Source organism: Salvelinus sp. IW2-2015, linkage group LG27 (genome assembly GCF_002910315.2).
Source record: "Salvelinus sp. IW2-2015 linkage group LG27, ASM291031v2, whole genome shotgun sequence".
Taxonomy (NCBI): Eukaryota; Metazoa; Chordata; class Actinopteri; order Salmoniformes; family Salmonidae; genus Salvelinus; species Salvelinus sp. IW2-2015.
The window spans coordinates 29,641,649-29,654,136 of record NC_036867.1 but is presented as its reverse complement, the minus strand read 5'-3'; the positions used below and the strand labels follow the sequence as shown (position 1 = coordinate 29,654,136).

The 12,488-nt window shown below is 43.8% G+C and overlaps 1 protein-coding gene and 1 long non-coding RNA gene across 2 annotated transcripts in view; both read right to left on the bottom strand.

Annotated features, from left to right (window-relative positions):
• The window catches only part of LOC111953924 (partitioning defective 3 homolog B-like), a 45,124-nt gene extending 43,182 nt beyond the window's left edge, over window positions 1-1,942 (bottom strand). The window contains exon 1 of the mRNA XM_070435527.1: window positions 1,939-1,942. Coding sequence (XP_070291628.1) covers window positions 1,939-1,942 — 4 coding nt within the window. The remainder of the gene's footprint in view (window positions 1-1,938) is intronic.
• A 255-nt stretch (window positions 1,943-2,197) lies between these two features.
• LOC139022534 (uncharacterized) lies at window positions 2,198-11,341 on the bottom strand. The gene is made up of 3 exons (XR_011474271.1): window positions 11,210-11,341; window positions 6,754-6,872; window positions 2,198-2,242 (listed from the first exon to the last, which is right to left on the bottom strand). It is a non-coding gene; the product is annotated as an uncharacterized lncRNA (long non-coding RNA).
• Window positions 11,342-12,488: the final 1,147 nt, after the last annotated feature.

The following is a 12,488-nucleotide window of genomic DNA, read 5'->3' as shown; positions in this document are numbered from 1 at the left end:
AATTGCAGAAGGGGACAAAACAGAATAATGGACACTGCCAGTTGCACAGCGGGCCAGAAGCTAGCCAGTGTTTGCCGCATCTAACAGGGCTTCAGCGTGGGTGGAGATCCCCCATCTCCAACAGGAACAAACACAGGCATCAGCGGAGCAAAACGTGCACACACACACCACAACACGCACGCACCAAACGCTTGAAACAGCTGAGACAAAATTTGTTAGAAGACCTGTGTGTGCGCAGGGCTTCTAAGTGGAGTGTGTGTGTGTGTGTGTGTGTGTGTGCGCGCGTTGGAAGCGTTCCCAGACCTGTGTGTGAGTAGAGCTGCCAGAGGGAGATGTTAAGAGCCGGTGGACAGACAAAGAGGAGGATGGAGAGATGGTGACAGAGACCACAGCGGAGAGATGGAGTGAGAGAGTCCCCCTCCAAACATCCATCTATCCCCCTCTCCTACACGAGCATGTTCTCCTCCGGCTCCTCCGGCTGTTGATACACACTCTAGAGAGAAAGAACCTAAATCAGGAGGCTTTAAAGACCGGGCTTATACAGGCTGTAGCTATGAGAAGGTAGAGAGCGAAGGAGATTTAGGGGCACTAGGAGAGAATGGAAAGGGAGGATTATTTGGAAGGGGAAGCTCAAAGGATGGAGCATGTTACCTATAATCACACAACACTAGGAAAGCACAGAGAAGCATGAGAGGGTGAGAACAGAGGAAGAGCGAGGAAGGATGATAATTGGGATATGGAGAATAAGAGAAGATGAAATGGGGATAGGAGGGGACAGACGAAGCGTGAGAGAGACAAGACAGACCGCTCCGGAGAGAGAGAGAGATACAACTAGTAGAGAAAGAAGACTAAGAAGAGTAACAAGAAAGAGGCGTAAAACAAACATAAAAGGGTGAGGAAGATAGAAAGAGAGTGAGAGCACGGAGAAAGTGAGGAATAGAGAAGGTATGGAGAGAGTGAGAGCAAGAGAGGAAGAAATCACAAAAGCAAATGAGAGAGCGATAGACAAAGCAAGACCCGAAATAGGAGAGAGAGAGAAAGAAATAGGAGCAAAAGAGAGAGAGCGAGGTAGAGCAAACAGGAAGATAAGAAAAGAAAGCAGAGTCACTGAGCTAGGAGAAAACAGACTAGGAAAGAGAACTCTCATATAACAACTTTGGCTCATCTCTCCTCCCCCCCCCCTCACACCTACTCCCCACACCACCGAACAGAGGTTTTAGCCAGATTAAAGCCGGAGGCGGAGCCCCTCTTAAAGACCATCCTACTAATGAAATATGTCAAGGCCTATAAAGAAGCACGGGGCCATTTAAAGAATCATGCACGGGGGCCACGTCAAATACGGCCCCGTCAGCAAACTGGCCTCAGTGCAGCCTGTCAATACACATTAGCTTCCACATCAGTTAGAGGCTGATGTAGAAAATGAATCTCTTTATCTATCATAGCCCATAAGGGTTATTATGACTACCGATCAAAAAATGGGCTTTGAGGGAAATCATATGGGTAAAAATAGGTTTGGGTTTATGGGGGGGGGGAAAAGCTGAGCGTGGTACTTTACTGTGGGGGTGGTACTTGTAGAGTTGTTGTTATGCGGCAACAGGTTTATGCTGCGGTAGATTTAAGGTGTGTGTGTGTGGGTGGACGCGTGTCTGCAGGGGGCGTGCGTTCAAGCCTATCACTCAATCCCTGCACCCTCTTTCTCACTTAAGTGAAAGGCGACAAATTAAGAACATCCTGGTCTAATGCAATCTAGGGCTGTCAGAGCAAAGAGGTATCTTAACAAATCACTTCCTGCTGCTTCCAGCTGAGTAAGGAGAACACATAAAACAGGTGCAGTGACACAAAGCATCTCCCCGCTGAAGTGTTCGCTCCAGGGTGAAGTTTCCCCAAATGTACCCTCAATCCTTACATTAACCATTAGTGGGGAAATGCAAAACTGACCCATGACCAGTGTCTAGGGACAACTTCACCCTACTATGGAAGGAAGAGTCAGAGGAGGAGTCCTGAACAGGTCATAACTTGTTTTGCGGTCAGTATGACAGCACACTGAAAATTCTGATTATTTTTCATACCTTTTTTCAATGTTCAGTCCGCTTTCTTTGTTTGAGAAGGTGTGTGTTTGTGTGTCTGAAGAGTGTGCGTGTGGTTTGTGTGTGTGTGTGTTAGGGATATGGATAGGGGAAAGAGCGTGTTTCTTCACCTGGTCTCTGCTCTGCCAGGGATCTCATGTTGCTCTCATCAGCCACTGAAAACACAGAAAACACACACAGTGAATATTGGAACACCATAAGGGTTGCCTTTGTTTTCTCTGGGCAGAGATGGAGAAAAAGAGAGAGGGAGCAAGACACGGAGAGAAGAGCAAGAGGGAAAGAGAGATAGGGTGGGGAGGGCAAGAACTGGGTACTCTCTCCCTCATTCCCTCCCCATTTCCCCCACCTCCCCCCCTCTCTCATCACTCTTTCCCTCACCAACAGGATTGAGGAGGCAGGCAGGGAGCGGCATCAGCTGCCAGAGGGACACTGCACCATGGGACACAATAATAGGTTTTCATTACGTTGCAATTTCTCTGAAATAATCCCTTTTCATATTTTATGAGGTCAATTTTCTCCCGGCAGAGAAACGAGAGAGCGGAAGAAAAAAAAAAATATTGAGCGAGAGGGAGAGAAAATGCAGCTGCGACAGAGGGGACAATGGATTAGACTGGCTGTTATATTTGCTGGCTTCACGCGTTACGTTTTCCCTCAAATACAGTAGCCACAAAAAAAGGTTGGTGGTGTGTGGGTGTGTGTGTGTTAGCCGTGTGGCTCGAAGCTAAAAAATAATGTGCATATGAATCTGCTTCTATTGTTACAGAGATCCCCCCTGTTCGGAGAGCAGCATCAACAATCTCTCACCCACCCACAGATAAATAAATGTTCTCCTGCTGGGATAGGAATTTGTCACTGGTGTTGGTGAGCTCACTACGGCTACTGCTCAGTGAATTGCACGGTTTCTTCTCCACGTGTGTGCCTTCATGTACATGACTCAACTAATGTCAGATCAGGTCATGTGGTCAGGGAAAAACTCCTGGGTCTGAATTCAAAACGTGTCTCAAGAGTAGAAGTGCCGATTTAGTTCCCACCTTATATTCCTTATGATTTCAAAAGCAAAACTGATCCTAGATCAGCACTACTACTCTGAAAGGCTTTATGAATACGGGCCCAGGTGCAACCATTAAGACAGACTTGAGAGCGAGTGTTTAGGATCACAGTCTTGACTAAGCCTATTTAACCAATGTCAGATAATGCTGAAGAAGCCATGYGTGCGTCCTAAATGGCACCCTCTTCCCTATATAGTAAGCCAAATAAATAGCCTTGTAGCATGAGGCAGCTTGATGTATAAGTACACACCCTGGCCAAAAGTTCCTGAATAGGGAATAGGGTGCCATTTGAGATGCAGGCCATGTTTTGCTTGTGCATAAGAAAACATATGCTAAGCATCAGAGCTTAGATTGCTTATTACTTTTTGCTAAATGCAAAAATAAATCCTCAGACTTGACTCAACCGGCTTAACCCCCGTTTGGAAATGGGAAACTACCCCCTATTAAAGTGGATGATCCCTACAAATGTGACACACAGCACAGGGTCACAGTGTCATACAGTCCCCATGCCTCTGGTAACACCGCCCCATCCTCAGATAACACCGCCCCATCCTCAGATAACACCGCCCCATCCTCAGATAACACCGCCCCATCCTCAGATAACACCGCCCCATCCCCAGATAACACCGCCCCATCCCCAGATAACAACCTCATCTCAGTCTGTCATTTTCATGAGGGAGGGAGAGGAAAGGGGGGGTAGAGAGTAGGAGAAAGGTGAAGTGAGAGAAATAGGTAGAGAGAGAGAAAAAGGTGGATGCATTGAGAGAGAGAGAGAGAGAGAGAGAGAGAGAGAGAGAGAGAGAGAGAGAGAGAGAGAGAGAGAGAGAGAGAGAAAAGAAGAAGAAAGACGGACGGAAAGGGAGTGAAAGAACAAGAAAGAAGGAGAGATTACAAAAAAAAGAGAAAGACAAGAGAAGCAGGGAGTAGGATGCGGGGGTCTCTTCCTAATAAAAGCCAATCAATGTGGAGTAGCGGCGTGCAACTAGTTTACGAGGGGGAACCCAATCCACAACACTAATGAACTGGGATTGGAAACCAGCGACAGGCAAAMAWWWYTTTACAGAATGAGATATACCTCACTCTGAAACAGAGAGAGAAAGGAAGGGGGACGGGTGGGGGATTGAGAAAAGAGAGAGATGGGGGAAGAATGAGGGAAGAGGGAGAGAAAAAGAAGAAAAGACAGAGAGGGTGGGAGTGAGAGAGCGAGTGTGAGAGCAAAATAAAAGAGAGGCTAACAAGGTCACCCAGGGGCTAATATGAGGAAATAAGCTGCTGTGCTCTCAGCTTTCAGGGAGAAAGTTGAGTATGACTGAAGAATTCATGCTTGGCACAGACTGAGCAGTGTCATGCGGAGACGTGTGCACACGCACGCACACAGAGCGGTGCTAGACTGACTAGACACAGTCTAGTTCAGGAACCGTTGTCTTGAAAAGGTCAGGCCTCCCACGTGGCCCACGGTCTAGGGAACTGCATCCCAGCGCTTGAGGGGTCACTACAGACCCGGGTTCGATCCCAGGCTGTGTCACAGAGTCCCATAGGGCGGCGCACAATTGGCCCAGCGTCATTCGGGTTAGGGGAGGGTTTGGCCAGGGGGGGGGCTTTACTTGGCTCATTGCTCTTTAGCGACTCCTTGTGGCGTGCCGGGCGCCTGCAGGCTGACCTCGGTGTGTTTACTCTGACACATAGGTGCAGCTGGCTTCCGGGTTAARCGGGCGTTAACGAGCGCGGTTTGGCGGGTCACGTTTCGGGGAACGAATTACTCGACCTTCGCCTCTCCCGAGCCCGTTGGGGAGCGATGAGACAAGATCATAATTGAAATTGGGTGAAAAAGAGGGTAAAATACCCCCCMAAAAGATATATATAATGTAAAAAAATTGGCAAACCTTTCATGGTCATATGCGTGCGTTAACATAACATTAAAAGACCATTCCAATGGGCCCATGTGATAACAATGTTGAATCTGTGCTTGAAATTCAATACTTAACTAGGGACCTTACAGATGTTGCATGCATGGTGGACAGTGGAAGGGTCATGTCAACCTTTATTATTTCATACAAAGTGAGTCCATGAAACTTATGTGATTTGTTAAGTTGAATATTTATACTTACTTGTCATTAATTTTTTATTTATAAAAAATATATATAAAATTGAGATGTTTGGGATGAGTTGTACTGCAGAGTGAAGGGAAAGCAGCCAACAAGTGCTCAGCATATGTGGGAACTCCTTCAAGGCTGTTGGAAAAGCGTTCCAGGTGTAGCTGGTTGAGAGAATGCCAAGACTGGGCAAAGCTGTCATCAAGGCAAAGGGTGGCTACTTTGAAGAATCTAAAATATACTTTGATTTGTTAAATTTTTTGGGGTTATAAATATATAGTATATATAGCATATTTATATATATATATATATAGATAGATAGAACACAAATATTTACACAACATGTATCAATTTCATTGATTTTACTGAGTGACAGACACTGATATGAGGAAATCAGTMAATTGAAATAAATTCAATAGGCCCTAATCTATGGATTTCACAACTGGGAATACAGATATGCATCTGTTGGTCATAGACACCTTAAAAAAGGGCATCACAATTGGCCTCAGGATTTTTGTGTATTCAAATTGCCATCGATCAAATACAATTGCGCTCGTTGTCCGTAGCTTATGCTTGCCCATACCATAACCCCACCATAGGGCACTCCGTTCACAACATTGACATCAGCAAACCGCTCACCCACACACCATCCACATGGTCTGCGGTTGTGAGGCCGGTTGGTCGTACTGACAAATTCTCTAAAATGACATTGGAGGTGGCTTATGGTAGATAAATTAACATTACATTCTCTGGCAATAGCTCTGGTGGATATTGCAGTCAGCATGCCAACTGAACGCTCACTCAAAACTTGAGACATCTGTTGCATTGTGTTTTAAGACAAAACTGCACATTTTATAGTGGCCTCTTACTGTCCCCAGCACAAGGTGCAATGGTGTAATAATCAAGCTGTTTAATCAGATTGTTGATATACCACACCTGTCAGGTAGAGGGATTATCTTGGCAAAAGAGAAATGCTCACTAACAGGGATGTAAACAAATTTGTGCACAAAATTTAAAAGTAAAAGTTTTAAAAGTTTTTGTTTTATTTCAGCTCATGAAACATGGGACCAACACTTTACATGTTGCGTTTATATTTTTGTTCAGTGTATATATTTATACAGTAAAATGTGTATCAAATGTGAAGAAATCTAAGGGGTGTGAATACTTTTGCAACACACTGTATGATACTTTGGTTAACTTGAAATTATAGTTTGTACACTTGAAACACATAATGAAAGCAAWATCTAGCATACTGAAATTCAATATATAAATCTTTTTTTGAAAAGTGATTTTTAAACTGAATGCAATATTCATTCAAGTCAGTTTCAAATCATGAAATACAATATTGAATTTATGAATTAAATTATTTGTGCATTACCAATTAAAAAATAATACATTCAAATGCAATATCTTAATAAAAATGAAAAACGATGAAATTCAAATACAATTTCGGTTGGCACTGAAACCACTCCATATCGGAATGTGAGTGCATGCGTGCAACACTGTGTGCATGTGTGTGCTCACCCAGGTCCGTGCTCTTAGAGTTCCTTGTCTGAGGGTAGACCGTCTGCCTGGGTTGCTGTGCTCTCTGTGTGTCTGGGTGAAGGGGACCCTCAGGAGAATAGGGAGTCTTGTTCCACTCACTGAGAAAACCCCCCCACAGATTATAATCAACACTACTAACATTGTAGCCTGTACTTTTGTTATGTCCTATTTTTTTAATGTTTAACCTCTCTTTCATAGTGTATTTTATGTAAATATACTTTCACATGCTGACCAGACCGGACACGTCGCGTGCGCGAGCGTCGCAAAATAAATGTAGAAATCCATGTTATTCAATTATTGCACCCACACTGCTTGCGCGCGCCAACGAGCGTCTGCGACACCAAGGGCTAAAATAGATGTCGTTCCTATTTCTGACGCAGATCGCCGGCAAGTCCTGCATCTCCCATCTCCTCATATGGTTTATAGAAGCCGGTACCCACGTGCCATCTCCTCATTGGTTATACCCACGTGGGTGATAGAAAAGACAAACTGTTTTGGCCGGTAGTCGTGGTTCAATAAAATGAAAGTTTAGATGGCGATCACCAGTATAATTTAAACGAAATTGAAAAAGCTCAAGGACAAGACGATGCTAGAAACGATTCGGTTATGGCTGTTTTATGTGCTGGATTAATTGTTAGGAGTAGAGATCTTGTGCGATTTCAGGTAAAATAACAACTTCAATGTTTATATCCCAGGACAATTAGCTAGCAACAGCAAGCTAGCTAATAGGACAAATTAACGTTAGCTAAGCAAGGCAAGCTAACTAAGCTACAATTACATACTCTGTTTATGCTTTTTCGACCTGTCCCAAATTAAATGTCAGTTGGCAGAGTTCTGTTTTATTTTAAAACCCTTGCGTGTCCTGATTGCGTTTGTGTGGGGCGGCAAAAATAAATTTATGCACGATAGGCACGATGGTTTGGGCAATGGTGTAATGGTTACTTATTTCCCAGCAGTGGTGGCAAGGGTAGTGGGGGGCGGGGGGTGGGGGGGGGGGGGGGGGGGGTCATTGCTACTGCATTAGAGCAATTACAATGTACGCTGTTTCTATAACTTCCAGTCATTGCGAGCCAAATACAGCCATTTAAAAGAACGTCTTGGCAAAAAATGAATTATACAACACATTACAAAAATATTTTTGTAGCTGTGGGCATGGGCACCTAAACAACATTTCCCAACATATATTCAAATCTTAAACACTGTATTAGCTAATATTTCCCCCCATTAATGGACACCACCTAACTTCGGACACTCTCTAGCGGTTAGAGAAATTAAATTCACCCTAGCTCAACATTTAAATGACTGGAAAATTACAGTAAGTTTTGAAACTAAAGATTTTCATTGCAATTTGAGTTTGGTTGAGAGAGTTTTCATAAAAGTACTATATATATATATTATATACACACTGTCAAAAAATAAAGGGAACACTTAACAACACAATGTAAACTCCAAGTCAATCACACTTCTGTGAAATCAACTGTCACTTAGGAAGCAACACTGATTGACAATAATGTCCATGCTGTTGTGCAAATGGAATAGACAAAAGGTGGAAATTATAGGCAATTAGCAAGACATCCCCAATAAAGGAGTGGTTCTGCAGGTGTGACCACAGACCACTTTCTCAGTTCCTATGCTTCCTGGCTGATGTTTTGGTCACTTTTGAATGCTGGCGGTGTTTCATCTAGTGGTAGCATGAGACGGAGTCTCAAACCCACAACAAGTGGCTCAGGTAGTGCAAGCTCATCCAGGATGGCACATAATGCGAGCTGTGGCAAGAAGGTTTGCTGTGTGCTGTCAGCGTAGTGTCCAGAGCATGGAGGCGCTACCAGGAGACAGGCCAGTACATCAGGAGAGGGTGTATGAGGGCCCGACGTCCACAGGTGGGGGTTGTGCTTACAGCCCAACACTGTGCAGGACGTTTGGCATTTTCCAGAGAATGCCAAGATTGGCAAATTCGCACTGGCGCCCTGTGCTCTTCACAGATGAAAGAAGGTTCACACGCACATGTGACAGACGTGACAGAGTCTGGAGACGCCGTGGAGAACGTTCTGCTGCCTGCAACATCCTCCAGCATGACCGGTTTGGCGGTGGGTCAGTCATGGTGTGGGGTGGCATTTCTTTGGGGGGCCCGCACAGCCTCCATGTGCTCGCCAGAGGTAGCCTGACTGCCAGTAGGTACGAGATGAGATCCTCAGACCCTTGTGAGACATATGCTGGTGCGGTTGGCCCTGGGTTCTTTCTAATGAAGACAATGCTAGACCTCATGTGGCTGGAGTGTGTCAGCAGTTCCTGCAAGAGGAAGGCATTGATCCTATGGACTGCGCCGCCCGTTCCCCAGACCTGAATCCAATGAGCACATCTGGGACAACATGTCTCGCTCCATCCACAACGCCACGTTGCACCACAGACTGTCCAGGTTTTGGCGGATGCTTTAGTCCAGGTCTGGAGGAGTCCCTCAGGAGACCATCCGCCACCTCATCAGGAGCATGCCCAGGCGTTGTAGGGAGGTCATACAGGCACGTGGAGGCACACACACTACTGAGCCTCATTTTGACTTGTTTTAGGACATTACATCAAAGTTGGATCAACCTGTAGTGTGGTTTTCCACTTTAATTTTGAGTGTTACTCCAAATCCAGACCTCCATGGGTTTGATACATTTTATTTCCAATTGATCATTATTGTGTGATTTTGTAGTCAGCACATTCAACTATGTAAAGAAAAAAGTATTTAATAAGAATGTTTCATTCATTCAGATCTAGGATGTGTTATTTTAGTGTTCCCTTTATTTTTTTGAGCAGTGTATATATATATATATACACACATTTTGTGGGACATGCTGTATATTGTAAAATTTGACTGCGCGACAGACCACACATAATTTAACATCCAACTTTTTACCTCTGAAATATAGCTAATGGACTTCAGGCTTCAGGCAAGTCATTTTTTTTTTTAACCAGAAGGCTAGCCAGAAGGCTAGCCAACTATCTAGTAAACACTTCAGATATGAGGTTGTGTCTCTTTTTTTAACACATTTAACATTTAACACATTTAAATGGATATATCTTGTAATTGAACAACATTTTAAGGTGGCCAATAACTGGTCTCCATGTCGTATGCCGACATATTTTTTTTGTTAAACCTCTTATTAAAAAGCTGATWGTAGTAGTATTTCCACAGAAATGTCAAACATGCTAATTGCTAAGCCGTTAGCAAAACATTTTTASGACACCAATAATCACAAAACATTGATGGCTTGATCAGAAGATAACACTGTTGAAGGTAATATATTTCTTAAACGCTGTTGAATACGTCGATAATAYGGGTGCTAAGCTAGATAATATTTCACTTGAGGTCAAATGTTTTACATTATACGAGAAGAAAGTACATATCTGTTTTACCGTTTAGAAATGAATGCACTGAATGTATCTTGTCCCCCCCCCCATTTGAAGGTGTCATAAGTATTTTGGACAAATTCACATCGTGTAATACATATATCATCGTTCAACAGCATACACTAAAGACACRGAATATTCCAAACATTAGGAACACCTTCCTAATATTGAGTTGCACCCCGCCTTCTGCACTCAGAACAGCCTCAATTCGTCCGGGAATGGATTCTTACAAGGTGTCAAAAGCGTTCCACAGGAATGCTGGCCCACGTTGACTCCAATGCTTCCCACAGTTGTGTCAAGTTGGCTGGATGCCCTTTGGGTGGTAGATCATTMTTGATACACACGGGAAACTGTTGAGCATGAAAAAGCAGCCCAGCAGCGCTGCAGTTCTTGACACAACCGGTATGCCTGGCACCTACTACCATACCCCGTTCAAAGGCACTTAGATCTTTTGGTTTGCACATACCCCCTCTGAATGGCACACACACACAATCCATGTCTCAAATTCTCTCAAGGCTTAAAAATCCTTCTTTAACTGGTGTCCTACCCTTCATCTACACTGAGCAAAGTGGATTTAACAAGTGCCATCAGTAAGGGATAATAGCTTTCACCTGGAATCACCTGGTCAGTCTGTCATGGAGAGCAGGTGTTTTTAATGTTTTGTATACTCAGTGTATAACATAGTTGTGTCATGATCTGAGCTGAATCATACATCACTTATTCGAAAGGACTGGACAGGTGAAAGCTACAGTACGTGGTGGAACCCTTGCGTTCACCTATCCAATCATGGTCGTATTCACTAGGAACCAAATGGAAGCATGTGGGCCGAAGCAGGGAGGGACATACCTTGGACCTATTTTTGTCCAGTAAACAATGTTTGATTTTGTGCAGACATTTTTGCTACAATGTACACTAATGAATATGACCAATGTCTAATTTTAAAGGAACTTYAAGGAATGTGTCCCAAATGGSAATCTATTCCCTATTTAGTGCACTACTTTTGACCTGGTGTGGAATTCAAACGGGGCCACAGTGTAATGACCTMCGGTGAGGTTGTGTTGTGCATTGGAGTTTAGCATTCATCTCCTCCACGGAACCAGGCGAAGGTGGCGAGAGGAAATCCTCCTCTATCGCCTCCTCTTCCTCGTGATGGGCGTGGCCACYGGTAGTGGGAGGAGCTGGACGGGGAGAGGATACGGACAAACAGCACAGACAGACACACATCAATCAGAAATTCCACCAGTGACCAGTGCCTTCAATAGAGTAGGATGGAGTGTTTCATCTAAGGCCAGTTTTGAGTCTATCGCCCTAAAGACTAYGGTTAGGATTGAGGGTGGTTAAGCTGAACCTAGATCAGTGCTGACCGGCAACTTCTACTCTACTACTACTGTGTCAAGCACACATGAGATCTCAGACACATGAATGAGGTCTATGCCATGTAAATGCAGGATCACATTTGGAAAAAGTGATAGTCCTGTTATAAGAGGAGAAATATATCTTCCTCTGGCTGGAGCTAAAGCAGTCATCACTTTTCATGAAGGGCCACTGAGACAGGAGGCATTGGATATGTCCCAAATGGCACCCTATTTCCTATATAGTGCAATACTTCTGAGCCCGATGGGTGCCATTTGGTATACAGCCATTGCGTTGGAAGCTGTGTCAATGCTAGTAGTCTGTAAGACTGCCTGCCTAGGAGAGTAATGCAGTAGACCTACACACACTCAATCATCTGATGGAGCCAAACAGTATTGAGGGATAGATTTACAACTGTGTGCACGCAAGCACATACACAATGGAAATGAATGCAACTGATTCTCCTTGAATAATGGATCCATACTTCATTTAGCTTAGCACGGCCAACTCTGTACGTCTCATGAAACATGTACAGAACACACACACTTTCCGTATTGACTGACCTTCATGTCTTAAAGTAATGAACTGTTGTTTTTCTTTGCTTATTTGAGCTGTTCTTGCCATAATATGGACTTGGTCTTTCACCAAATAGGGATATCTTCTGTATACCACCCCTACCTTGTCACAACACAACTGATTGGCTCAAATKCATTAAGAAGGAAAGAAATTCCACAAATTAACTTTTAACAATTTACACCTGTTAATTGAAATGCATTCCAGGTGACTACCTCATGAAGCTGGTTGAGAGAATGCCAAGAGTGTGCAATGCTGTCATCAAGGCAAAGGGTGGCTACTTTGAAGAATCTCAAATTAAAAATATATTTTGATTTTTTTAACACTTTTTTGGTTACTACATGATTCTATATGTGTTATTTCATAGTTTTGATGTCTTCACTATTATTCTACAA